The sequence below is a fragment of the Drosophila navojoa genome, chromosome 4 (genome assembly GCF_054131105.1).
Source record: "Drosophila navojoa isolate 15081-1374.11 chromosome 4, UAZ_NAV_1.0, whole genome shotgun sequence".
Lineage (NCBI taxonomy): Eukaryota > Metazoa > Arthropoda > Insecta > Diptera > Drosophilidae > Drosophila > Drosophila navojoa.
The window spans coordinates 7,646,673-7,672,358 of NC_142892.1; the positions used below are offsets into that span (position 1 = coordinate 7,646,673).

Genomic DNA, 25,686 nt, shown 5'->3' on the forward strand with positions numbered 1-25,686 from the left:
TCGCAGGCATGTTAATATGGCCGCCATGGTTAGTTGTAATTGTCGGTTGCCGTTGCTGTGAAAACAAAGCGAACGGGCCAACAATACATATATACAATGTGTACATATGAAAAGCACCAAAAGACACACACGCACACACTGGCGCACTTGGGCGGCAGTCAGTGAACTCGCATGGCCGCACGAATAACGTTTCGTGACAGGCAGCAGCACAACTACCAACAACAACAACAACAGCGACTACAGCAACACCAACTACAATTGAAGGTTGAAGTTACATTGCCTGTGCGTGTGTGTGTTAGTGTGCGTGCATCGCCATTCGGGCGTACCAAAAACCGAGCGGAGGCCACGCAGCAATCGACCCTCCCCCTTCTTCAGCTGCTTCTTCTTCGCCCGCTTGTTGTATTTGTTGTTAGTCTTTTCTCTTTATATGCATTATATGCATTATTATTATTACATTATTGTGTATTTCAAGTTTGTTTCGAGCTCTCTTAGCCACTGCATTGCCTTCGTTTTGATTGAGGAAATCGCCGTTGTCACATTGAAAATTCAGTGAAATTTTCGTAAGGCCATTGGCCACAAAACCAATTTATTTATGACAGAGATGAATTTATATATAAATATGTAATATAAGATTTACGTGGTGTATGAGTATCTAAATTATGTTAATAAATACATATTCTTTATCAATCTAATTAAAAACTAAATATAATTATTTCCACTATACCAAAGACTTAGGCAACGAACTTCTTTAAAGCATGTATTAGATGCATAGATTATTGCTTATATTATGTGTTTATATTTATTTTGATTTAGGCAAAGAACTTGATTCATTTAGCAATGCCTAAAATAGATTCTAAATTTGAATTCTATATATATGGGGCAATATTTTTTCAAATATATTTATTTTCAAATTATAATTATATTTCTATATATAGGTATTAGAATCTAATTGATTTATAGCAAGTATAGCATGAAAATTTTCAAACTAATGACTGAGACAACGAACTTGGCATAAATATCACACAAATCATTCGATTTAGTCTAATTATATAGAGAGCAATATATCACACACATATATATATGTACATCAATACAGAAAACACTCTTAAATGAGTTATATAAAGCCAATGCATTTCGATTAACTGTAAACAAATAAGTCGGGCAACCAGCTTGGTTTAAATATAATTATTCAAATTAAGCGATAAAATACATACAAGATAAATAATTATATATAATGTATTTTTAATTACATTTTTTGCTTACTCATGTATCTATATACAACTTCTATATATTTTTTTTTATTTAAAAATATATATGAATTTAAATGTAATTCAGAGCAAAGTGCAATTGTAAATAAATGACGTAGGCAAAAAGCTTGGCATATCAAGCGAGTAAACAGTATATATATAAACAGTAAGTATATATATATATATATATAAATATGGTAGCTATTTGAATACTAGCCGTGTAAAATGTAAAGCAAACATTTAGAGCAGCGGCCAAACAAAAGACTTAGGCAACGAACTTGTTGTCAGACGCTAAGAGCCGATTTGTGTTTTGTTTTTAATTTCTTTTGCAGGTGTGTGTGTGTGTCTGTGTGTGTTGGTCTTTTTCTTTTATATCGTATGACAACATGGCCTATAGGCTTGATTAGAGCAACCATCGAACAGATCCCGCCGAGATGTCTGTCGGCGCAGCAGCCTGCATGAGGGGAACTATAAAAATTAGCTGCGTCGACGACGGCTGCTGCTGCTGTATTTTATTGGCGTTTCTCTACGAAAGATTTTATAACACAAACTCTTTTGTATATGTCCATGCTATGTGTATGTATGTGTGTGTGTGTGTAAGCCGTTTCCTTCGACAATATTTTCAAATTAACCACATTAACGGCGACCTTTTAATTAAGTTTCTTCTTTCTGTTTCATTTGGCATTGGGAACTTTATTGATTTCTATTGTAGTTGTTGTTGTTGCTGGTTCTTGTTGTTGCTTTGATTTGCGTTATAACTTTTAACTGATTGGCTAGCCAAGTTGGTTGTTTTTTTTTTTTTTGTTTTTCTTCTTCGGTTTTTGATTTGGAGACACATGTGAAAGCTCTGTTACAAATCGGCTTCGTTAAACGATAATAGCCCACACCACCAACTAGCACTGGCACTGGCACTGGCACTATCGGCACCACCGGCACCACCTGCACCAGCAGCTAGCCTGAACCGCCTTTAGCTTTCGCTCGTTATCGCTCTGACCTCTTGGGCCCTGTTCGTTTAATGGCCGTGCGCGGCTATGCTTAAAAAAAAAAAACCAAACCAACTGATAGCCACAACGTAAAACCCAACGAAACCAAAGCAAACTGAAAATCAAGTCAAAAAACCAAATCTTTCCCATGATTGTCGCCAAAGTGTTTTCGTATCATACATTGACTACGTGTCGCTTGTTGTTATTGTTATTGCTGCTGCCGCAGCCGCTGCTGCTGCGGCTGCTCGGCCTTTCGACTATTTTTATGTATATGCGCCTCACATTTGTGCTGTGCTACAAAGTCCCCACAACTTATCCGATACTCATCAAGCTATCCATCAAGTATTGCCCCTATGCTGCTGCTGCTGCTAGCCGTTCTTCTTCTTCTTGCTCGTCTCTTTCGGTTTGCGTATTTGTGTGTCTGTGTCTTAGGCGCTTAAAGCTTTTTAAGGGTTTTTAAGATTTTTATCTAACAAACTCGCTGTGCATACTTAATTATGTATTTTGAAATGTGAGACAGGTTGTGTGTGTGTGTGTGTGCCTGTCTTATGGCCACAAAAGGTTGTTGTCTCTCTCTCTCTCTGTGAGTGTGTGTGCGTGCTGTTGTTTTGTATATATGTAGCTAGAGCTACTGTCGTTGACAACAGCGCGCACAAGTGTATTTTGTGGGCAGGTGCAAGCGGCAGATCGTTGAGATTGCCAGGAATCAGCCAACCCAGATATACACACATACATACATAATACACATATAGTATAATATATGTGTATGTTAACTGTATTCATATATGCCATGCTATGCCCATTCGGAATATAATAGATTGTCTCGCCTTTGGCGCTTGGCTGGGTTATAAGCTATGCTCCATCACGTTGCCCTTCGAGCACAGCGTCAACGATTCTGTGCAACATTTATTTTTGGACCCCACCCACTTGTGCAAACGCCCCAATAAATAATTTATGCACTCGATTGACACTTGCTCATGACCTTATCGACGTCTTCGCCAACGACGACAACGTCTAGTCTGCCAAGCAAATTGGCCAGCGGCGCCCATTGGCCAGACCACAGTCACAGGCCAATAACAACAATTAAGCACACACGAACAACAAACAACAACAACAACTCTTGAATTGTATTGTTGCCATGTTTCTTTATGGCTTTATGCGTTTTGGCATAGGCAGAGTTCGCGAGCTGGCAACGCAAATAAATCAATTGATTTCAATTATAATTATAGACTCGAGTGCAGCTCAAGCAGCCTGGCTGGCTGCTCCTCCTGCTTCTTGTGCTCCTTTAGCTCTTGCCTGGCGGGCGTTTTGCATTCACATTCACATTCACATTCGCATTTGGATTCATGAATGCTTTTTGCTTAGCGCGTGGCCAACTGCTCATTACTTTTGCTCTGTCCGCCAAAAACAGCGTACGCCCCCCTTTTTATGCTCGCTCGTGAAGTGAAGAGAGTATATTGTTTTTTTAAATGTTCTTTGCTTCCCTTTGCCTTTCTTGGTGGGAGCTAAAGTCTGGATCTGAGCCATATTTACTCAGGGGACGGATGTCACGATTTAATATTTGTTATAATATTCCTATGATCATACCTCCTTAGCTCTTTCTATATCCCTCACTCAATTCGATTTAGTTTCTCCCAAACCTTGAACGAGTATCATGCAGTCACTTATGCCCAACTGCACTGCACTTCCCTGGCTTTTTCTTCTGTTTTGTTATTGAGGCGTTGTTTTGGCCAATTGTTGAAAAATGAAATGGTCTTACACATAGTTATGACTCGTATCTCGTAGCTCGCATCTCGCATCTCGCGGCTCACATCTTGCCGTTCTGCATCAACTATTTGGAAGCGAGTCATGCCTTTGGATGCTGCTGCTGCTCCTGGCTAGCTATCCATTGCAATGCATTGGAGAGATGTATGTATAAATTTTCATTGATTTTAATCGAGTGAGTCGTAGCAGTGGTCAAGTGTCTGTTATTTATATTATGCGCTACTTCACAACTTTATTTGAGTGCCTTCTGGGTTGGCCACCCTCCTTTTGCTGCTGCTGCTGCTCCTCCTCCTCCTTTTCCTGCTCTTCTTCCTGCTCGCCTTGCAAATTATATGCATTACGCATATGAAAAAGTCCTGCAGCAACTGAGGCAGTTGCTTAGCTTATTGTAAATTGACTTATAAGTGCAGGGATAAAGAAGTTATGGACCTCTTACAGTTGAAGGTGGCATAAAGTCATGTTGGGCTTATGGTGGAGGTAGTCAGCTTAGTCATATTCCATGAGCTAATATGTGGTTTATAAGGATGTGTATCAGAAGAGTTTCATATCGCGCTTGATATAAAAATGCAAATATAAATCCTAGAAGTCTTAGCAGTTCATTGATGAAATGAATATTATTTTATAGATATGCATATAAAACAAATTTAGAATTTTATGCAGTTTAAAGTAGACTTACTTTCTGTTATGATATCTGTCATAAATTTGTCTTTAAGTCGCATTGATCTCAGCATATTTTGATGCCTCAATCTCTCAATTCTACCTTTCAGGAAATGAGCTCTCTCTGCATATCTGTTTTGGCCTATTCCTTAGCTTGTAGTATTTGTCCTAATGTTCTGTTTATGTTTATTTTTTTTCTGGCTGTATTTAAGCCGGCGCTTGCTCAGCTCCTGCCACTAGCTATTATGTCTATCATTAAAATATTTTATGCTGGCTTAAGTTATTATGAGCGACGTACGCTGGCTACTGTTAAATGAGCACGTTGCCTGGCCTGCTCTGGTCTGGTCTGGCTTGGCCTGGTCAGCCAGTTGGTTGGTTGGCTGGTTGGCTGGTTGGCACTCCCTTCTAACAACACTTACAAGTGCTGGAAATAATCTAGAAGCAGCGGAGGCAGCCACAACAATAATAAAATTGAAACCGATCGTCTTTCAAAATGCGTGGCACGTCGCGCAGTTTATTAAAATAACTTGGCTGGCGGAGGGAACTGGAGCCACATCACCTGCTATAAGACTTTTGCGGCCAAGAAAAATTAGTTTAATCATAAAAATGCTCGACATCGACAGCAGCAGCAGCGGCAGCAGCAGACAACTCTAGAGGCAGCTACCTGTTTTTTTTTCAGCAAGAAGATGACTTCAATTAAAAGCTTTTAACAATATCACGTACGGCAAATCGCAGAAGCGAGGAGCAATAGCAGCAGCAGCAGGAGACGCACAGCCTGATTACATCACAACAGCATAGCTCAGTCGGCGTCGCAGTTGGCGCTGCAGTCGACGTCAGCGTTGCAGTCCTGTGCCGGTCTCAATGAGTTCGTTGTCGTGGTTATCAGGTGTAAAGCATCGCACTGGCGAAGGGGCTGCTACGAAAACGCGTTTGTGTCTTAAGTCTTTTGTTTTTCTTGTTGTTTTTGTCCGTTCCTTTGCGGCCAAGTTTTTGCTGTGCTGCTTATTAAAGAAAGCAGTCGGCCCCAATGATAGCATCGTCCCCAGAGGAGAGGCACCGCCGTGCACGTGCTACACCCCCGCCGGACCGTATCTCAAAGTCGCCGTCAAGACGAAGATCAAAGCGCGTTATCCTTGACTCAAACGCCGAGACTGGCCAGCGTTGTCACGTTAAGGCGTCAAAACGTGGCTTTGTCGGCAACTCATGCGCTGTCACTCGCCCGAAAAAGAAAACGCAAACAGAAATACAGAAAAAAAAACAAACGAAAATACGTACAAAAAACTTAATAATAACAATAACAGTTAAAATCAAGAGAGTAAAAAATTCGGCGCATGCGCAACCGGTGGCGACCTCCGTCAGCGTCTCGTTTCGATTATAAAAATTTCATTTATGTCTTATGGGCGATTTGCAATTTCTGCGCAAATTACGACGCTGCTGTTGCTGCTGCTTCTTCTTCTTCTTGTTTTTTTTACGGTAAATAAAATGCCTCAATCATTGGCGCGTGCGTTTGCGCAATAAAAATGGCGTTTATGTTTCAATTAAAAGGCGTTGTCCAAATTATGCAATTCGAAAAGCACTTTTATGACTGCTGCAGCCGATGGAGCAGATGAAGCCGACCAAACCAGATAGCCAGAGGATTGCCAACTGCAGCTGAAGTGACAGAAATCGCTGCAGTTAAGTGTAAATGGAAAAGCGAATGGCTTGCATATCATTTTTTATTGTATGAGCAGAGAGAGAGGAAGAGAGAGAGAGGTGTATGTTGTTTATATGAAATATGTATGCTTAAATACAAATACATATACTCTATTTATTTTAGTTTATTCTGGTGTAACAGAACTAAAGGAAAAAATATGAATGTGGAAGTTTAGAGAGTTCGATTTAAAAATATTATAGCTAAACAATCTCTTTTTCAAAAGATATAGAGTTGCCAGACGTTTCCGTCGATTATGGACAGTCCTGTATATTTTTGCAATGAAATTTAAATGTGATTTAATTGTAAAATAATAAAAATAATTTTTATTTATTGCTTTAATGAAATTTCATACTTCTGTAATATTTAGAGAGTTTCCCAACTAGACTTCGTCTTGATTAGAAACTCATGTAATCTTATTCATAGAATACCTCCATAGTTTTCACCTCTATAAAGAATTGCTTGCATTTTTATAGCACTACGCCCTTAAAATACTCATCTCGCTGCTCAGCACGCGGCCCGCCGTTTTGGGGTTTGTGCATTGGCTAAGTGAAAAGGGGTTAAGGGTGAACTTCCGTTTCCGATAAGACGCACTTTAAATGCGAGTTGGAAGTTGATTGGCCTTTGATGTGTGCGTGTGTGTGTGTGCGCGATATAAAAACAAAGAAAAAAGTGTCTGTCGGAAAATGTATGCCAGTTTTTTAAGCGCTAATGATATGCACCCCTGAATGTGACCCTACCCCCTGCCACTGCCCCCGCCTGCCCTTGCCTCCTCCTGCCAGCCGCCCTTGCGTATATCGTTTCGAAGGAAACAAACATGCGTGCCATACTATTTGCTGCAGTTGTTGTCTTTTTGATGTCGCTTGGCTGTGTTGCTGATGCCCTCACCTGGCCGCTACCTCGCTCGGGCACTGTTTTTCTGGTGACAGGAAAACCAAACGAACGAGCGTACGATCCGAGGTTCAGCGTTTGCCCTTTTGACTGCATTATGCAAATGAATTTCTAAAAGATTTTTATTGACATATGTTTTTTTTTTTTACATATTATATTCCTCTTTCAGCGTGTAAGTAGGAAAGAGTGTTTTCTGTCCGTGCGGTTTCCTGTCGCCGCGCTTAGTGGGTGTGAACAGGGTTTTTAATTATTCATTTTCAACTGCAAAGGCTCCTAGGCTCGGCTTGGCTCTCTTCAATGATTGCATTAATAAATAGCGCTGAAAGTGAGAGCTCTAAAGGCGAACTTAGCGCATATTTAACTTTTCCATGAATAATTTATTTTTCTATTTTCATTTTCTTTCGCTGTGATTGGCCCTAAAGTGTTTCGGAATCGCTTTTTTATGGCAGCTGAAATGTGAGCTGATTGAAAGCACAATAGAAAGCATATTATCCCTCTCCCTCTCTAAATATATAGTTCAAATAGTGTTTGTCGTTTTGATTTTTACTAAGTGCTTGTTGAAAGTTGTTTAACTATTTTTTGGTTTGTTTATGGCTTAACATAAATATAAATAAGCAAACTAAATGTTGAAATTGAGAAGAATATTATAGCAAAAATATAAAATTTGAATACATTATAATTATTATATTTAAACATTATTATTAAGCATTTAAAATATATTTTTTTTAAACATTTACATTTAAATATTTATAGTTAGTTCAAACTAATTCACATTTGAATTCATTTACAATATATTGAGTATAAATCACAACTAATCAACTTAAGATTGTTTCAACTTAAATAAAAATACATTTTCCTCACTTCAATTACACTTCTTCAATCTTCAACTTCTCCCGCCTTTCATTCACATTCGCCTTCAGAAATTCGCATTCAATAACACTTTTTTCGCTAGCTTCGAAAGGCTCATCAGCTTAGCTTAGATTATTTGCTCAACTACTTAGCGACCTCAACGCTTCCCCCTCCCCTCCCCCAAACACCCAAGGCAAGGCAATAAAATGGAATCGCGCAAAAAACATGTGGAGGGGAAAATAGAATTGTGGCCAGGTGTTGCAAGCGGTTTTTGCGATATTTCACGGCCCTGACGGGTTGCCTATGGGACGCAGAGATAAATTAGTTAATAAATAAAAGGAGAGCCGGAGGAGAGGAGCAGCAAGAGGAAGAGAACAACACTAACTAATTTGCATATTTTGCCCTTTGCCCGGGTCGCATTGACAGTTGAGCTCAATGCCAGAGCCAATGAGGCGCACCGAAATGCATTTAGATGCCGTTGCGCAGGACCTCGTCCTGAACACGTACACACACACACACACACACACGCACACACACATTAACAACAATTGCCATTTGTGTTTTTTATGTTGTTTTTTGGCGGGACGCAAAAAAAATGTGCTCTAACGTTTTTTTTAGGCTCTGCTAATTTGCATATGACAGCGAGTCCTGCTAGAGTGTGTGTGTGTGTGTGTGTGAGTGTATTGGAATTTGGCAAACATTTGGGGTGCTTGTAGGTAGCGAAAGTGAAAGGATAACGGCCAAAGGATACGCAACGCAGCCTGATTGCAGCCAGACCGGCCTGCCCTGGCTTGCATGCAAAATTGCAGAAATCGCAAAAATTGCACAAATTTCAAAATGCGAAACGGCAAAAAATGATAAATGGCTGCTTGCAGTTCGCAGCACGCAGGACGAGGGGAGAGCTAAAGGATAAAACAGCTTAAGAAGTTCGCTGTCTCGAGCAAATTTGCCTATGCGATTTGCCTATGTGAAGCCGCTGGCTCTGACCTTGTCTGGCCGGGCAGGCAACGGCAAGGAAGGGTTGTCTAAGAGTTCTGTTTGTGTCTTATGGGTAGCTTCCTCTACTATCTGTGTGTGTGTGTGCTACTTTTTGGCGCGCAATTATTCTTGTTTTCTTTTTGTAAAGAGTTGACCGACGACTGTCTCCTTGGGATGGGTTTCATTTGGTGTCTGTATATGTCTGTTGAGCTCAACAAAATTTGCAGCTGTATTTTGACATAAGCTAATGAAACGTTTTGTTTTGGCAATGAAAATGAAATCATGCTGAATTAAGGATGTATATGAGCTGAGGAAAAACTCTATGAGGAACATTTTGTAAGGGAACATAAGGCAAAGCTGGTGAAAAAGAGAGTGTAGATAGATAGATGGACTATAGAAATTGTGACCTTAACGAAAACAAAATCATTAAATTGAATCAATGCTTTTAAGTCCAAACAGAATTGTGATAGAGCTAAGTTCTTATATTTTAAACAAACTAAATAATATATGATTTTTAAAATAAGCCAGGTAAGGTATAATTAAGTTACTTTTATTTTAAATTAAAATTTATTTCTGTACTCAAAGTTATAATAGATTTCTATATAAAAATACATATGCTTTTATTAAAAATATACATATGAATTAATATAAATAGCCGTACGGACTCTTTAAGCGCATGTACAACTCTTCAATTTTGTTTTGCTTATTTCTCTTATATTTGATTACATAGTATTATTAAGTACGCCAAGTGAATTGTATGATAATGCTAATTTAATGAGATTATCAACTTGCAGCTTCAAATTTGTGCGCGAGGTTCATTGAAACGGAGGCACTTCAAATATGTTTAGCTAATGCTGAGTTACGATAGATTATTTACATATATATTAAGCGCTTTTCATTTACATATTTGCGCTTAAATACTTAAAATTCTTATAGCTACTCAATAAATTTGCTTGTTTTGAATACACTTAAGCGTTAAATAAGACCACAATTAGGCGCTGAAATGTGTGTGTTTTTTTTTTTTGCTCGATTCGCTTCTATGGACTCCCGCGCCTTAATTGCGCCTCTCAGACAACGAGACCTGTTTAAATCTGGTCTTCAAAGCGATGATCAAATTAATTTGCGAATAAAAAAAATGAAACAAAAGAGCAGTTGGCAAATATTTGTGTTTTATATATGATTTTTGTTGTCAATTCGTGTGTGTGCGTGTGTGTGAGGAGCAGCAACAATAACAACACCAGCTAATGCAAAATAAGAAGAAAATTATGCTAATAATTATAAGCAAGTGCGCCGGCTACGAAACCCAAACGAATGCAGTCAAAATGCTAATCGCGCCTCATTATCATCCAAATCAAAAGGCAGACAATGAGCGAGGGATATACCGACTGAGACAGAGAGAGAGAAAGAGAGAGAGAGAGAGATCTTCATTCATAAATACAGCGTTTAGTTATATTTCTTTTTCTCTATCTTTCTCTCTCTCTCTCTCTCTCTCACTCTCTCTCATTTACTCGCATAATTATGCAACAAGTCCTTTTGAGGCAGCGCGGCGCGTGCGCATTTAGCATACGTCCAGGCTAGGGCTGCGCTGGAGGGGGGAGGGCGAGCTAAACAGGATTGTTAGCATCATTTGAAATTTAAATATATTTTTTTCTGTGTTTTTATTTTTTTTTTTGTCTTCTGTTTTTTATATTTTAACGCCGTCGCCTAATTATCATGTAAATTTGGCCAAGGAGCGTGAGCCGCGGCTCTGTGGCTACCCGCAGTTGGCTGACAAAACTTGACTCGCTTAGCTCTCGCTCTGCGGCTTATTAATTATGCCCAAGTGTGTGGCCAAAGGACACAGAAATTTCGAAAAAAAAACAACAACAACAACAGAATGTAAACAAAGTGATGCAAATATTGTTGAACTTGGCGATGTGTGTGTGTGTGTGTGTTTGTTGTGCATGGCGTTGACCTTAGTTTGCATAATTTTGGACACAAACTGAACGCTTGACCTGCCGCAAGAGTAGTTGAAGAGAGAGACAGAGAGAGATAGAGTGAGATGGTAATAAGATGAGGAAATAATGGAAAACTCTTTAGGCTAGATGAAGATGTGATAGTTAAATTGATTTTCCACATAGAAACGTCATTCATTTGTTAAAAATATTTAGAATAGCTACTGATAGAAGCGTTCTATAAATTCAAAAAAATACTTGTAATTAAATGCATAAAATTACAATAAATATAGACGATATCTAAAGCCATTAACAGATAATAAATAGATTACACTGCATATTAACTACCGCCAGACGTATTTAATAGCTGATTCTAATTACTTATTAGCTAGTAATTATTTAGATTAGTTTGAAAATTTCCCGCAACTTGCACGTAAACTTTGCAGCAGATAAAAGTCCAGATTTAATCAAGTCTCAAGTTTAGCAGATTTTTGTGCAGTGTACTGATGAACTGTTGCTCCATTGTGCCGAAAACAGAAACCAAAATAAAAACTGTTTACAAAGCGCGCTTTATCTGTGCAGCTCTACTAAATCAAAACTCGAACAGCCACAGACAAAGGCTGTCTAAGGGCGATGGAGAGAGATGGCGATACATAGAGAGAACGCACAAAAGAAGTTCAACTCTGTTTACATACAAATCGCAGCTATGCAAATGGCAAATGGCAAATGGCAACTGGGAACTGGCAAATGGCGCGCATTTGTGCAAATACTGTTAAATGGGAAATCAATAAGAGCGGAAAGAAACACCAAAAATTAACACTCGCTGCAAATCAATAACTAGCAAGGAGAATGCCCTAACGGTAAACTAAGCACGAGTACCAAAACAGAAAGCAACCCACACAGAGGCACTAACACACGCACGCACGCACGCACGCATACACCGACAGACCGACACCGTTTATAGGCACACATAGACAATGGGCCTTTCTTTGAAAGTAACTGAGAGATATGCATAACAAAAGCTGCGAACTGGAAACTGGACGAAGATTGAAACATTGTAACATTTGCATGCAAATTTATTGCCGCGATACATTTCAATTAATGTGCGACTGATTTTACAGTTGTTCTCGGACGCGTTAGATGCTCCGATATCGGAGATAGCGTTTGCCCGATGCCGTTCGCCCGTTTGCCCGTTTGTCTATTTGCCCGTTGTCCGTTGCTCGCTGCCCGTTGCCCGTTGTCGGTAGTCAGTAGTCCGTAGTGAGTTGCATTGCCCGCCCCATTGTAGTGTTGCCATTGCACACGCCCCACAAGCACACACACACATATACACACACAGACACACACTCGAGCACACTCACTCGCACACCAACAAAATGAAAGCAAAAGTTGGCAGCCCAAAGAGCGACGACAGCGAACTGAACAAAGCTTCCTGTAGCGGCCGCAGTCCTGTGCGAAAAGCTTTTCCCGTCTGACACAGGCCAGTGTGCGCGCGCGCCTCTTGCGCTCTCGCTCTCCCTTGCTGGCCTGCTGCTGCTGCTTTTGCTGCTGCTGCTGCTGGCAATTAAAAATGTCACTCTGCATGGGAATGCGACGCTGCTTGCCGCTTGCCTGTTTGGTGGGCGGCACTGGAAAGCGAACAGCGAGCCCAATAGAGCGCAAGTCGACTTCCAGTCTCAGGCGCTCTCACAGGCCGTCTCGTTCGCACGCGCAACATACATGCCGTTACCATGTTAAGCGTCTCGCTTGCGCGCATGGCGCATTGGAAGACGGGTTGAAAACTGGTTTCGCCACGCTATCTGTGTACGTGCGTGCGAGTGTGTGAGTGTTTGTCTGTGTGCTGTGCGCTGTGTGCGCTCGCTCGTTCGTGTGCGTGTGTGTGCCGTCGTTGTTGTCGAACGTCGAGAGCGCCGTCTACGTAGCGCCGCTGGCCGCTGCATGACGTTAGTTCACTTCGATAGCTCTACGAGTTTGCACGTGAATTTGTCCCATAGGCTCTCTATAGCGTGTCTGCTGGGCTTGCCGTCTCTCAGTGTGTATATTTATAGTATATATTATTATTATTATGTGCGCTGTCTCTGGCGTCTCAAAGCTGATCCGCAAGCTGAAACAAAATCTCAAACACAATACTGAATGCCGATTCTCGAAATCTGAATAGTTGAAGTAATTTCGTTCTGTGTTTTTGTGACTACACAACAACGACAACAATCAACAAAAATAACAACAGAAATCGCAGCAGCAGCAACATCAACATCAACATCGAGAACATCAGCAACAACAACGACAACAGCAACAACATCGACAACAAATCAACAACGAAGAAATAGTGCCAAGTGTTTAAATCAAGCCACAAAGTGCAACAATAACAAAACAAGAAATTTATACAAAACAAAATTATAACAAAAAAAATAAAATACGAAATTCAACAAACTGCGCAACACAAAAAATCAAATAAATTGAGCAAAGAAATAAATAAAAAAAGGAGAAACAAAAGTTTTTTGAGCAACAAATGAGAAAAATCGCAGTAAATTGAAAACACAAATTTGTTCGTCGCGCCGTCGGTGACGAAACTTGTTGAGTGTGTTGCGAGTGTTCAGTGTGTTGAGTGTTGAGCGAGTGTGTTGCGTGCCGCCACGCCCACAATTTTTGGTGCAGCCACGTTGCCAGTAAAAGACTTCAAAACGGTTGCCTCACGGTTCGAGTGGAATGAGCATAGGGACTCAGGTCTTCCTTTCGATCGATCGGTCTACAAAGTCGTTAAACTGAGCCCCAACTTGGAGCCCTACCCCGCCAGCGTGGAGGGCCTGAACAGCCCCAGAGCGGTGGGGATGGCCGCTACCTCCTATATGACGCCGCCCAGCGGTGATCTAGACATGGCCCTCGGCGGTGGCGGCGGCGGAGGCGGTGGCGGCGGTGGTGGCTATCACACATCCTCGCCCCGCTCGGCCGCCGATGCTGGCGAAATGAAGTACATGCAGCATCACCACCATCATCATGCAGCCGTTGCCGCTGCCGCTGCCTCACACCATCAACAGCAGTTGCCATCGTCGCCATCGCCCAACGGGCAGGTGCAACAGGGCAACAGCCTGGGCGGCCTGACGCCGGGCTCGGGGCTGGGCAGCTGGAGCGCCCTGCATCCGGATCCGTGGTCCCTGCCCACACATCACACGACGCACCATCATCCCGCCGCCGCCGCCGTCGCAGCCGTTGACTCCGTCAAGCAGGAGATGTCACATTTGTCCCAACAGACGCGCATCCAGCAGGGCATGGCCTCGCCGCATGCCGCGGCGCCGTGGCATGCCCCACACGCCGGCCACTATGCGTCCACGGGCGGCTCCCCGTTGCAGTACCACCATGCGGCCATGAACGGTATGCTGCACCACCATCCGGCCCACCATCAGGTGGCGCCACTGCATCATGCGCTGCGCGGCGAGTCGCCCCAGTTGCACATACCACATCACATGGGCGGCGGTGGTGGCGATCGTGACACGATCAGTGGTGGCGAGGAGGACACGCCCACATCCGATGATCTGGAGGCGTTTGCGAAGCAATTCAAGCAGCGCCGCATCAAGCTCGGCTTCACCCAGGCGGACGTCGGCCTCGCCCTGGGCACGCTCTACGGCAACGTCTTCTCCCAGACGACAATCTGTCGCTTCGAGGCTCTACAGTTAAGTTTCAAGAACATGTGCAAGCTGAAGCCGCTGCTGCAGAAGTGGCTCGAGGAGGCCGACTCCACCACGGGCTCGCCGACGAGCATCGACAAGATCGCCGCACAGGGACGCAAGCGCAAGAAACGCACGAGCATCGAGGTGAGCGTTAAGGGCGCCTTGGAGCAGCACTTCCACAAGCAGCCAAAGCCCTCGGCCCAGGAGATCACCTCGCTGGCGGACTCGCTGCAGCTGGAGAAGGAGGTGGTGCGCGTGTGGTTCTGCAATCGGCGTCAGAAGGAGAAGCGTATGACGCCACCGAACACGCTCGGCGGCGACATGATGGACGGCATGCCACCGGGACATATGCACCACGGTGGCTACCACTCGCACCACGACATGCACGGCAGCCCCATGGGCAACCACTCGCACAGCCACAGCCCGCCAATGCTGAGCCCCCAGAACATGCAGTCGGCTCACCAGTTGGCGGCTCACTAGCAATCAGAAATCCAGGAGTCGAACTCAGCTGCAGCTGCGTCCACTCCTGCAAACAGTCTGCACCAACAGCAACAGCAACAACAACAGCAGCAACACCAACAGCAACAGCAACACCAACAGCAGCAACAACAGCAGCAGCAACAGCAGCAGCAGCAGCAGCAACAACAACAGCAGCAGCAGCAGCAGCAACACACGCCCAATACACCCTCATCCAGTGCGGGCTCCTCGGTGACGATGACCAGTCAGGGTCAGGTGATGTCGCCGCAGAGTCCGCTGGGCAGCTCCTCAGCTAATGGTCAGACGAACAACAACAATAACAACAACAACAACAGCACCAATAACAATAACAACAACAACAATAACAACAACGAGGAGCAAGTCAAGCAACAGCAACAGGCGTCCAGCATAGCAGCCGCTGCAGCAGCTGCCATGTACATGGACCCGATGCGCTATCAGCATGCGCATCATGCCGCCCATCATCCGCACCAGCATCCGCATCTAAATCCCGCGCATCATCCGCATCTATTCCATACCAGCGATCAGCTGCAGCATCCCCACGCCCAGCACCTGCAGTCGCAGACGCAGGGCAGCAGCAGCTCCCAGCTGTCGCCCGGCGCCGGCAGCAACAGCGGGCTGCCGCTGCAGCCGCCGAGCGCCGCCTCGCCGGGATCGGCGTCGAGTGTGCTGGGCGGCCATCTCAATCTGAATGCCCACTCGGCGGCGGCACTGCATCAGCACCACCACTACCAGCACCATCATCACCAGCAGCACCATCACCACCAGCAGCAGCAGCAGCAGCTGCACGCCCGTCGCCTCTTCGAGCTGAGCCTGCAGTTCGGTGCGGCCGCCGCGCCGGGTGCAGTGCGTCACTTCAATAGCTTTGGCGGCGGCGGTGCGGGTGGTGAATAGCATTCGTCGGCCGCCTGGTTTGGCTACGAGTCCTCCTAGGACACGCTGCCGGACGGGTGGCCGCAATGCAAGCGCGAGCAGCCCTGAAAACCAGATGTAGATCTAACTCCGATTGGAGTCTCAGCTCTCGTCTTTCGTCTTTCTCGCCCGTTTCGGGGCTGCTCCATGCCTACCCCCCTTAAGTCCCCTTTTTACCAGTGCATTAATCTGTGTTACAACTAATTAGTTAGGGCAGTGGATCAGTTAGCTGAATACTCTTCTTCTTCTTATTCATATTCTTTTATATACATATATACATATAGACATATAGACATAGCCTGGCAGCTGCCTCCCATCTCTTTGTTTAACACGATTATACATTTATATATATATATGTATATGTATGTATGTGTGTATTTTTGTTTCAAACTTCAAAGTTTCAAAAACTTTCTAAAACAAACAAAAAACAAAAACTCGTTGTAAAAAATTTAAACACGCAATTCAAATCAAACGTGAAACCAAGTGATGTTGTTTTTAAATCTAAATTAAAAAAACAAAAAACAAAAACATAATAAAAATCGATCAAATTGTAAATCGATAACTAGCTAAAGTGCGACAAGTGTTGGTAAATGTTCCACAAGAATAAGAACAAGAGCAAATTGAAATCGTTAAACAACTTTTGGCCTTCAGCTGCGATTCCATCCAAGCAAAGGTAAATCTTAAACAAAACACATTTGACCACGCCCCCATTTAGCCTACGACCCAACACTTTGTCGCCCGTGTGAGTTTAGAGAACTAGCAAAACAAAAACAAAACAAAAATAATACAAAAAAAAAATAATAATATTAAATATATATATTTAAGCAAAACTAAAGAAAAATCGTAAAATATGCGTAGCGCTCAAGTGGTTCGAGCTGAACCACCGCAAAAGAAACAAAACTCTGATCAACTCGGTTCTAGCTAGGGTTTTAGTTTATCCAACAGCCGTGCAGATATATATATACATCCAATATATATATATATATATATACCCATATATAGCCAGTAGAATGTACTCTAAAAAAAAGAAGAAAAAACAAAAACAAAATGCATAAAAAGAAAAACATAAATTAAATAAACATTCTGTAAATAAAACTACAGTTAAGTCATATTTTTAGCTTTAAATGCAATTGTAGATTTTTTTAATAAAATAACTGACAAAAACCGCAAAAAAATACAAAAATATAAAACGTATATATAAAATAATGAGAAAACATGCTTAAATATAAATTTTTAATTTCTAGGCGATAATTTAATGAATAGACACAAAAAGAAGTTTAGTTACTTAGTACTGTACTTTCTCTATAAGCAAACTCCAATACACACACACACACACACACACACATAGCTAAATCTTAAAAAATACAAAATTAATCAAACAAAGCTAAATTGTAAAATATATAATTGATGTACATTAAAAAAAAAAACAAAACAAAACAAAAACAAAAAACTTAAATAAAAAACAAAATGAAATATTATAAATGTGTTTTTTGATATACGTACAACTTTTTTAATTTTTTATTGTATAAATAATGACAAGAAAAAAATATATATATAAATATGCAAAACTTTTAAATATTACTGAAAAAAAAAAAAAACAAAAAATTGCTTTTAATTTTCTTTTTTGGGTAAAAAAAAAACATTACGAAAATAATTTTAGTTATTTTGTTTGGTATGTTGAACACTATGCATATAGAGAATGAGATGATGATAATGATAATGCTAATGATAATGGTAATGATAAAGCTAATGATAAAGACGATGATTGAAACACAAACAAAAAACAAAATATTTATCTTTAAGCCATGCCCTCAATTGTATAATAAATTATGCTACAACAAATGGAAGCACCAAGTCAACAAAGCGGTAAATTCCACCCACACACACACAAATACACAGAGAAATTTAAACCAAGAAAACAAAAAGAAGAAAAAAACATGAAAAACTTAAAAAAAAAAAACAAATAAAAGAGAATATTATTCGAAAAAAAAAAAAAAAAAAATGAAACAAGAATTTTATTTGCAAAAATACGTCCTTTTATTATTATTTAATTAGCGTTAACGTTGCCCATTTACAGTTGATGAGTCGTTGGACCTGACAGTTTTACAGCCACAATGCAGAGCGAGAGTCTTTTGTTATTGTTGCAGTTGCTCCTGTTGTTGTTATTGTTGTTGTTTGCCTCCAATTGGATTCGATTTCCCATTGCGTTAATTACGGTTATTATTTTTGTTGTTTGTTTAAAGTGTTCGAAAAGCAATTAACAATTAAGTGGGCATATTACAATGCGATTGCCTACGTCACAATTAACTAATAAACCAGCCTTCGCCCTGGCCCCCTTGGCCCCCTTGGCCCCCTTGGCGACCCTCTGCCCAGCTGCTGTGGCTGTTAATGTGGAGATTGTTAATGAAAGTTAATGTCGTTAACGAGAGTTTCGGATTCCTGTTCACTTTTTATTGATTATAAATAAAGAGATATTGTTTGTATATATGGATCATTAGCAAGAATGTTGGGGTGGACAATTTTATTTTGACAATTTTGGAATTTTATATAGTTGTGGGTATTAGAATTAGTAATGAAAATAGGATTTATTTGTTAAGCAATTTATACATTTTTATGTGAGGCTTTAAATGTTCCTACATCCAAAATTTTCCCGCATTTAAGAGTGATAAAAATATAATTATCTAATATTTTTTCATAGTAAAAATAATACAAAGTATATATCAGAAAATGTTGATCAAATATTTAATAATATTTATCGCAATAATAACAATCTACATATAATAATAACAATTATAATTTCAATATAAAATATATATAATGAATAATATAATAAATTTTATAGATATGTAATTATAATTCTACTATAAATCTGCTAAATTTTTTCCCCATTCAACTGCAAATAATTAAATTAAAATACGAATTATTTTATTTCTTATACATAATTTGTTTACATTTTATATAATTCATTATACATTTTGTATTATTTTTTGCGCTTATGGAAATGTATATGTATATACATACATATATATATATATATATATATATATATATATATATATATATATATATATATATATATATATATATATATATATATATATATATATTTATACATTTTTAAATATCTCTTTAGCGATATATACACACATTTTTTATAATATTTGTTTTTGCTCTTTTAATTTGTTTATATTATTTGGCTGCTCATTGCCCTTAGCTGCAGGACATTTGCATTAAGCCCATAATTTAAATGCATATATTATTATATCTCATGTTTCACTGGGAGCTGCTGATTCCACAAACAGTTTGATACAACAAAATTTCAGTTAGTAATTTTGCATAAAAATTGCGTCAGCCTAACAACAATATTTGTGTGTGTGTGTTTTTTTTGTCAAGCCCAAAAATAAAAAAATAATAATAAAATTTATATATATGAATTTAATGTGGAATAAAACAACAAATATTCGCGCATAATTGAAAGCCAGTTATATATAAGTATAATATAGATACATATGTATATATAAATATAAGTATATATACAGAAGCGCAATTGCAATAATTTCAATTTATGCGCCGGCTTTCATGTATTATCAACAAATATATAAATCGCGCAAAATTGTTATTGTTATTATCAAAAAGTTTGTCATTAAATACGAGGCGAGCAGTTTTGTGAACCTGATTCGTATATACCTTATTGTATATGCATATTAAGTTCATATATGTGTATATATATAGCATCTTACATAGCTACGCCCACGCCTTTGCACTTCAATTTCTATATTTTATGAATAGCTGTCTTAATTACAAATTAAAAAGTAGACACACAAATTATATAAGAAAAAGGAACATGGCTGCCTACAGTGCCTAACCATATATCTATTGCCACCTGCCATTTTTGGGGTTGATATGCGAGCACACACACACACACGCACACACACACAGTCTTGTGCAGACACGTATCAAACACACCCACATAGATAAAAACCTGCCCCTAGGCTAAATAACTTTTTCAACTAAATAACTCAAAGGCATTTAACAATCAATGAAAACGAATTCGTAATACTCTAAACTGAGATAAGGTAGACTATATAGAATATATATTGGAGAAAGCTTAAATGTAAAGCAGAATGTGAGATTTTTTAAGATTAACTAAGATCATATTTATATATTTAGCTTAAGATAGAAAGAAGTTTAGGACTTAGCTAAAGCTAAATTTGCATTAGAAATTTCAAAAGTCTTAATTTAGCTTATAGTTTAAGGTGTCCAGATATTTCTCCGCCTATCGAACACTCTTCGCATGCAACTATTCTACATTTTCACATAGTGTAGTATATATCTACTTTTTAACCTTCGCGTCAAACACTCTGACATAGTTCTAATACCTCGCTGCCGCTGCCACTGCCGCTGCCGTCGCACTTGGGTGCTATAAATGCTTATTCACATTAGGGCTATGCTCGTATATAGAGTCGTATGATAAAACTGTAGTAATATAAGATGGCAAATTGTAGTTTTCATTGGTTTTAATGTAGCCGTGCGTGTTAAGTGCGACCGACATCGACGAGCGAGCCGGCGAGCACACCCGCTCACACCACTCGGCTCCACTCGGCACCACCTTAACAACGGGTCACCCTCAGCTCCCCCGCCGCTAGCCACTGAGTATGGCCGACATTTTCATTATTATATCGAGTTGGCTTCTATTTTTATACCCTGAACCCATTGAAAATGGGAAATCAGGGTATAATGTTTTTGTGTAAAAGTATGTAACAGGCAGAAGGAATCATCGCAGACCCCACAAAGTATATATATTCTTGATCAGCACGATGAGCTGAGTCGATATAGCCCTGTCCGTCTGTCCGTCCGTCCGTCCGTCCGTCCGTCCGTCCGTCCGTCCGTCCGTCCGTCCGTCCGTCCGTCCGTCCGTCCGTCCGTATGAACGCCGAGATCTCAGAAGATATAAAAGCTAGAGAGCTGAAATTTTGTGTGCATACTCGTGTATACCATACGCAGTACGAGTTTGCTTTATTTTTTCGATAACTCATCCGATAACTTTTTTATCGAGAATAATCGAAAAATTGATTTTGTTTTTTGAGCCTCATCGGAGTACTATTAGATGTAGAGACTTCAGATTTACTGTGTATATATAGATGATGAATACAAACATTTTGTAATCAACAGATTTTGGATACCACGCCCCCTTCGCCCCCAATTTGTAAAAAACGTATTTCAAGTACTAGAGACTTGCGCTTTGGAATGTACACACATTTTGACCATATAATTACGCCCTGAAAGTTTCATTAAGATCGTATGTTTACAAGAGAAGTTATTCACCAAGTAAATTCTCATACTATTGCCCACATTGCAGCGCAGCCCAAGCGCAGTCGCTGCTTATTGCGCAGTTAGCAGAGCGCGGGCGCGTGAGGGTGGATGCATGTAAATGTATGTGTGCGTGCATAAAAGAAGTGCAGAATGATAAGAATATCAGCTTGGAGGGTTCAGGGTATCTCCTAGTCGAGCAGTCTCGACTAGAGTCTTCTTACTTGTTTCCTCTTTATTTATTATTTCGCGTGGCATGCTAGCTGCTCAGTTTCTCTCTGTGTACGTGTGTGTGTGTGTGTGTGTGAGTGTTTTTGGGCTGCGTGCATACAACCGTGTCAATAATTACCCGTGGGACTGACACGACCAACGAGAATCATTCAAATGTTGCAAAAGCAGCAGCAGCAGCAACAGCAGCAGCCACACATAGCTGCCTCCTGCTAACAATGGCTAAAAACAAAAGCAACGCAGAGACAGGCAATGACGACGCCGACTTCGACTGCGACTGCGACGCCAGCTGAGAGAGTCGACTCGAGACGAGCTGCGAGACAAGTGGAGAGCAGGCACAATGGCAATATGCTAGCCTCTGCTGCTGCTGCTGCTGCTGTTGCCATTGTACTCGGCCGTGGCAAAATGGCTGACACCATGGGCCAGAAGTCGACCCAGCCAGCGTCTGACAAGCGGGCCAAAACCGTCCGGCTGGACGGCCTGACTGAATGACTGCCTGACTGGCTGGTCACACTGGCCATTGCCACTGGGGTGGCATTGTGCTCATTATCTATGTTTCCTTTGGGAATTTTCATTTTCTTTTAAAGTTTTCGTTTTTTTCCGTTTCTCTTTTCTCACTCATCTTTCGCCGCTGTGCATTCGTGTGCGACAGTTCCCAAAAAGAAAAGATAACAACACCCCGTCCACAAACGAGACGAACAGAAACTTTTGTATACTACGCTATATATATATGTGGACTACAGCTTACAGATAGATAGTTATTCTGGTCGGCCATCACTCATGTAAGTCACATCCGAGAGACCGAGAGGAGTGCACTAATTACAAAAAAATTGATGAGCTCTTAAAGCAGTTCGCCTCGATTTGCTGTGACGAACATAGTTTTTAGCACCCACAAGCATATTAAGCTCTGACTTTTCAAATTTAAGCGCGACGCTTAAGGTGCGGAAGACAGAGAGAGAGAGAGAAAGAGAGAGGGGAGGATGGGCAGTGACTGAGGGAGAGGGAGAGGAGCGCCGCCTACCCCAAATGCGACAGCTACGACATGGCACTTACATAGTTGATCAGCAGACACCTAGACAAATAATGCGAGGCATGCTATATAAGGTAGAGATAGCTATAATATAGGCAAGGTATAAGAGTGCCGAAGAGGTGCTAAAAAAGAGGTTTTAATAGGGAGAGAGAGGGAGAGTAAGAGAAAGGCAGACGAAAAGAAAAAGAGAGATAGAGTGTGTAAGTGAGAGAGAGAGAGAGAGAAAGAGACAGAGAGAGAGAGAGAGAGAGAGAGAGAGAGAGAGAGAGAGAGAGAGAAAGAGAGTGTAAGACTGTCAAGGTAAATATTTGCTGTAAATAATTCCCTATATCTTATTATAATGTCATCATGATATATGTTGCCTAAAGGGAATATATAATATCATCTAATATATATGTATTTATTCCATAACATAAAATTAAACTTCCAATAATACAACGTGCCTGACGGGTGAGTAAGCTTAGCTTAAGATTATTTACGTTTAACTAATTTCTGCTTAAACATTGCTCTTCTCATTCACTTCTCTCATAGCTTTGCTTGCTGTCTACTTGGCAACTTATTTAACCGCCCTCGCAGTCAATTAACAGCACACATACTATGTCTCTCTATGCCTCTCCCTCTCTCACACACACACACACACACACAGAGGCCAGTGTCAAGTGTTTTGGCTCTGTGCAAATATGCCAGCATCTTTCCCTCTCTCTCTCTCTCTCTCTCTCTCTCGCTCGCTCATTCTCTGCTCTTCTCTTCGTCTAATAAGCAAACTCAATTGATGTATGAACCATGACATTGTCTCGTGTTCAGTTTCGAGTAAACTGTTGAAAATGCGCGGGTTATTAATGGCTTTATAAGCTGCTGCGGCACACACAGACACACATACACACACACATACATGCATATATTTGCTAATAAAATGTAGACTTTGGCAAGCAAATTGAACGTGGGCCAACAGCTGCAGCTCCAGCCAAAGAGCCAAGTGATCGGTGATCGGTGTTGGGTGATCAGTGATCAGCAGCAGCAGCGGCGCAGTGTCAAAGCCAACCACTTTGCCCGTTTTCATAACAATTTGGATTTAGCTGTTTTTTTTTTCTTTTTTCGCGCTGTTGTTTGCACACATTTTTAACGTATAAATAAAAGCGCAACGAATGGCCAGGCGGAGGCAGTTAGAGCAGGGGAGGAGAAGGGGTGAGCTCAGACGGCGCTCTGTTTGTCTGCGTGTGTGTGTGTGTGTGTGTGTGTGGGCCAACCTGTGTCCAGGTCGCAGCCAAGAAATATTTTCTCACAGCAGACGCAACGGGCGGCGCTTGACATTTTGGCGAGCTGCAAAGTAAAATAGAGAAAAATGAAGGCAGGCAACAAGGTCGCCCAGAGCTGCGATGGCTATCGATACGCAAATACGCAGACAGCCGAATCCAGTTGAAGTCGGAGCAAGTGCAGCATAGAATTTGAAAATGTTAATCTTTATTGCAAGGGGCCGTGAACGGATGCCAGCGGCATGCAACGGTCAAGTGCAGGCATCGGCTGCAGTGGCAGTGGCACTGGCCGGCTGCAGTCACTGCTGTTGCCATAAATCTCTTAATGAAAACCGGCAATAAACTTGGCCAAAATGCCGCCGGGAAAACCGACAAAAATCCCGCGTCAAGCGCGAAAAAATGCGCACAAGAATTAATAAACAAAGTAGCTGAGCATGTTGGCATGCCCACGCTCTCTCTCCCTCTCCCTCCCTCTCTGTTTCCACTCTCCCTCTCTCTCTGTTACTCTCTCGGGATGCACTTGGTCCATTCTCCACGCTCCCCACTCTAAACGTACAAGTTATGTGCTGCGCATGCGCGCACGTGCTCGCTGCTTAATGTGCGCCGCAACGCCAGCGCCGACGCCGATGCCGACGTCGACGTCGACATCGCACGTTTCAGCGCTCGAGCTGCGCTTGCGCATCATCAAAAGACGTCGACGACGACGGTTTCGCCGTTGCCGATGTTGTCTAGTCGCATTTGCATTTCTAATTTTTGCATATTCGCATTGCCATGCAACTCGGGGGCGTTGCATGCAACAAGAGCCAGCTCGTGTGGCAACAATCGCGGAGGTGTCTCTTAAATAGTTTCTGTTTATTTTGATTGTCACACAGCCGAACAGCTGTGTCTCGCAGCTGAGCCACTGAACGGAGCACTCAACTGGGCAGCGAACACAAATTCTTGTCTGAGATTTGATGTGAGTATAGCGTAGGAAATATTTTTATGTTATATATTTTATGCTATATATTGAGTATAAAAAGAGATTTTTCTTTACTATTAAACATACGTAGAATGAGTAGAGCTTGGCAGAAGTGTTATCCAAGCTTCCTGATTATCGAGATGACTGAATAACTTAATTTCAACTTCCAATTAGAGGCTCCACTTTGAAGACTGGATTTGCTAGGTCTATAGCTATATTGACTATAGAAAAATCTTGTTGGCAAAGATTCGGTACACATCTTTCAACTTCTATAACGTCGATACATGTAAGATTTTCATTTTGGATCTAGCATAGGATGAACAAAATTATAAATAATAATATAAAAGAAAAATAAGTTTTGCAAAGTATATACATATATATAAATAAATAATAAATATAAAAAGATAAAAAAATAAAAATTTTAATTATGAAAAGAATATAAAAAAAAAAACAATTTAAATTTTTATTATTTTTCTAGCTAATGCTATTGCACTTTTTTTTTAAATATTTTATAGTATATATTTTTTTTATATTTTAAGTATTAGGATTATTATTTCTGCAATTTTCTTTAAGTATTAGTATTATTATTGGCTCATGCCTCCAGCATGAACATTGTAGATCCCTAGGCTGCTACAGGTCTGGACAATTCTTCAAAATGAGAACTGAAGCCAAACGAATTGATTTTGCTTCAATTAAATTAAATTTTTCAATTTCAAACTAAAAGTATTTAATATTTATATATGTATATATAACTAAGTAAATAAAATAATAAAATAAATTTCTATAGCAACCCAGCTATGTTTTTATTTATTTTTTTTAATATACATATATATTTACATAAA

The 25,686-nt window shown here is 40.8% G+C and overlaps 1 protein-coding gene across 1 annotated transcript; it reads left to right on the forward strand.

The window, feature by feature from the left end:
• Positions 1 to 12,920: 12,920 nt before the first annotated feature.
• Positions 12,921 to 16,757, forward strand: vvl (ventral veins lacking). Its single transcript, XM_030383094.2, is given in 1 exon segment — positions 12,921 to 16,757. A coding segment is annotated over 1 exon segment (2,313 nt). The 5' UTR covers positions 12,921 to 13,821; the 3' UTR covers positions 16,135 to 16,757.
• Positions 16,758 to 25,686: the final 8,929 nt, after the last annotated feature.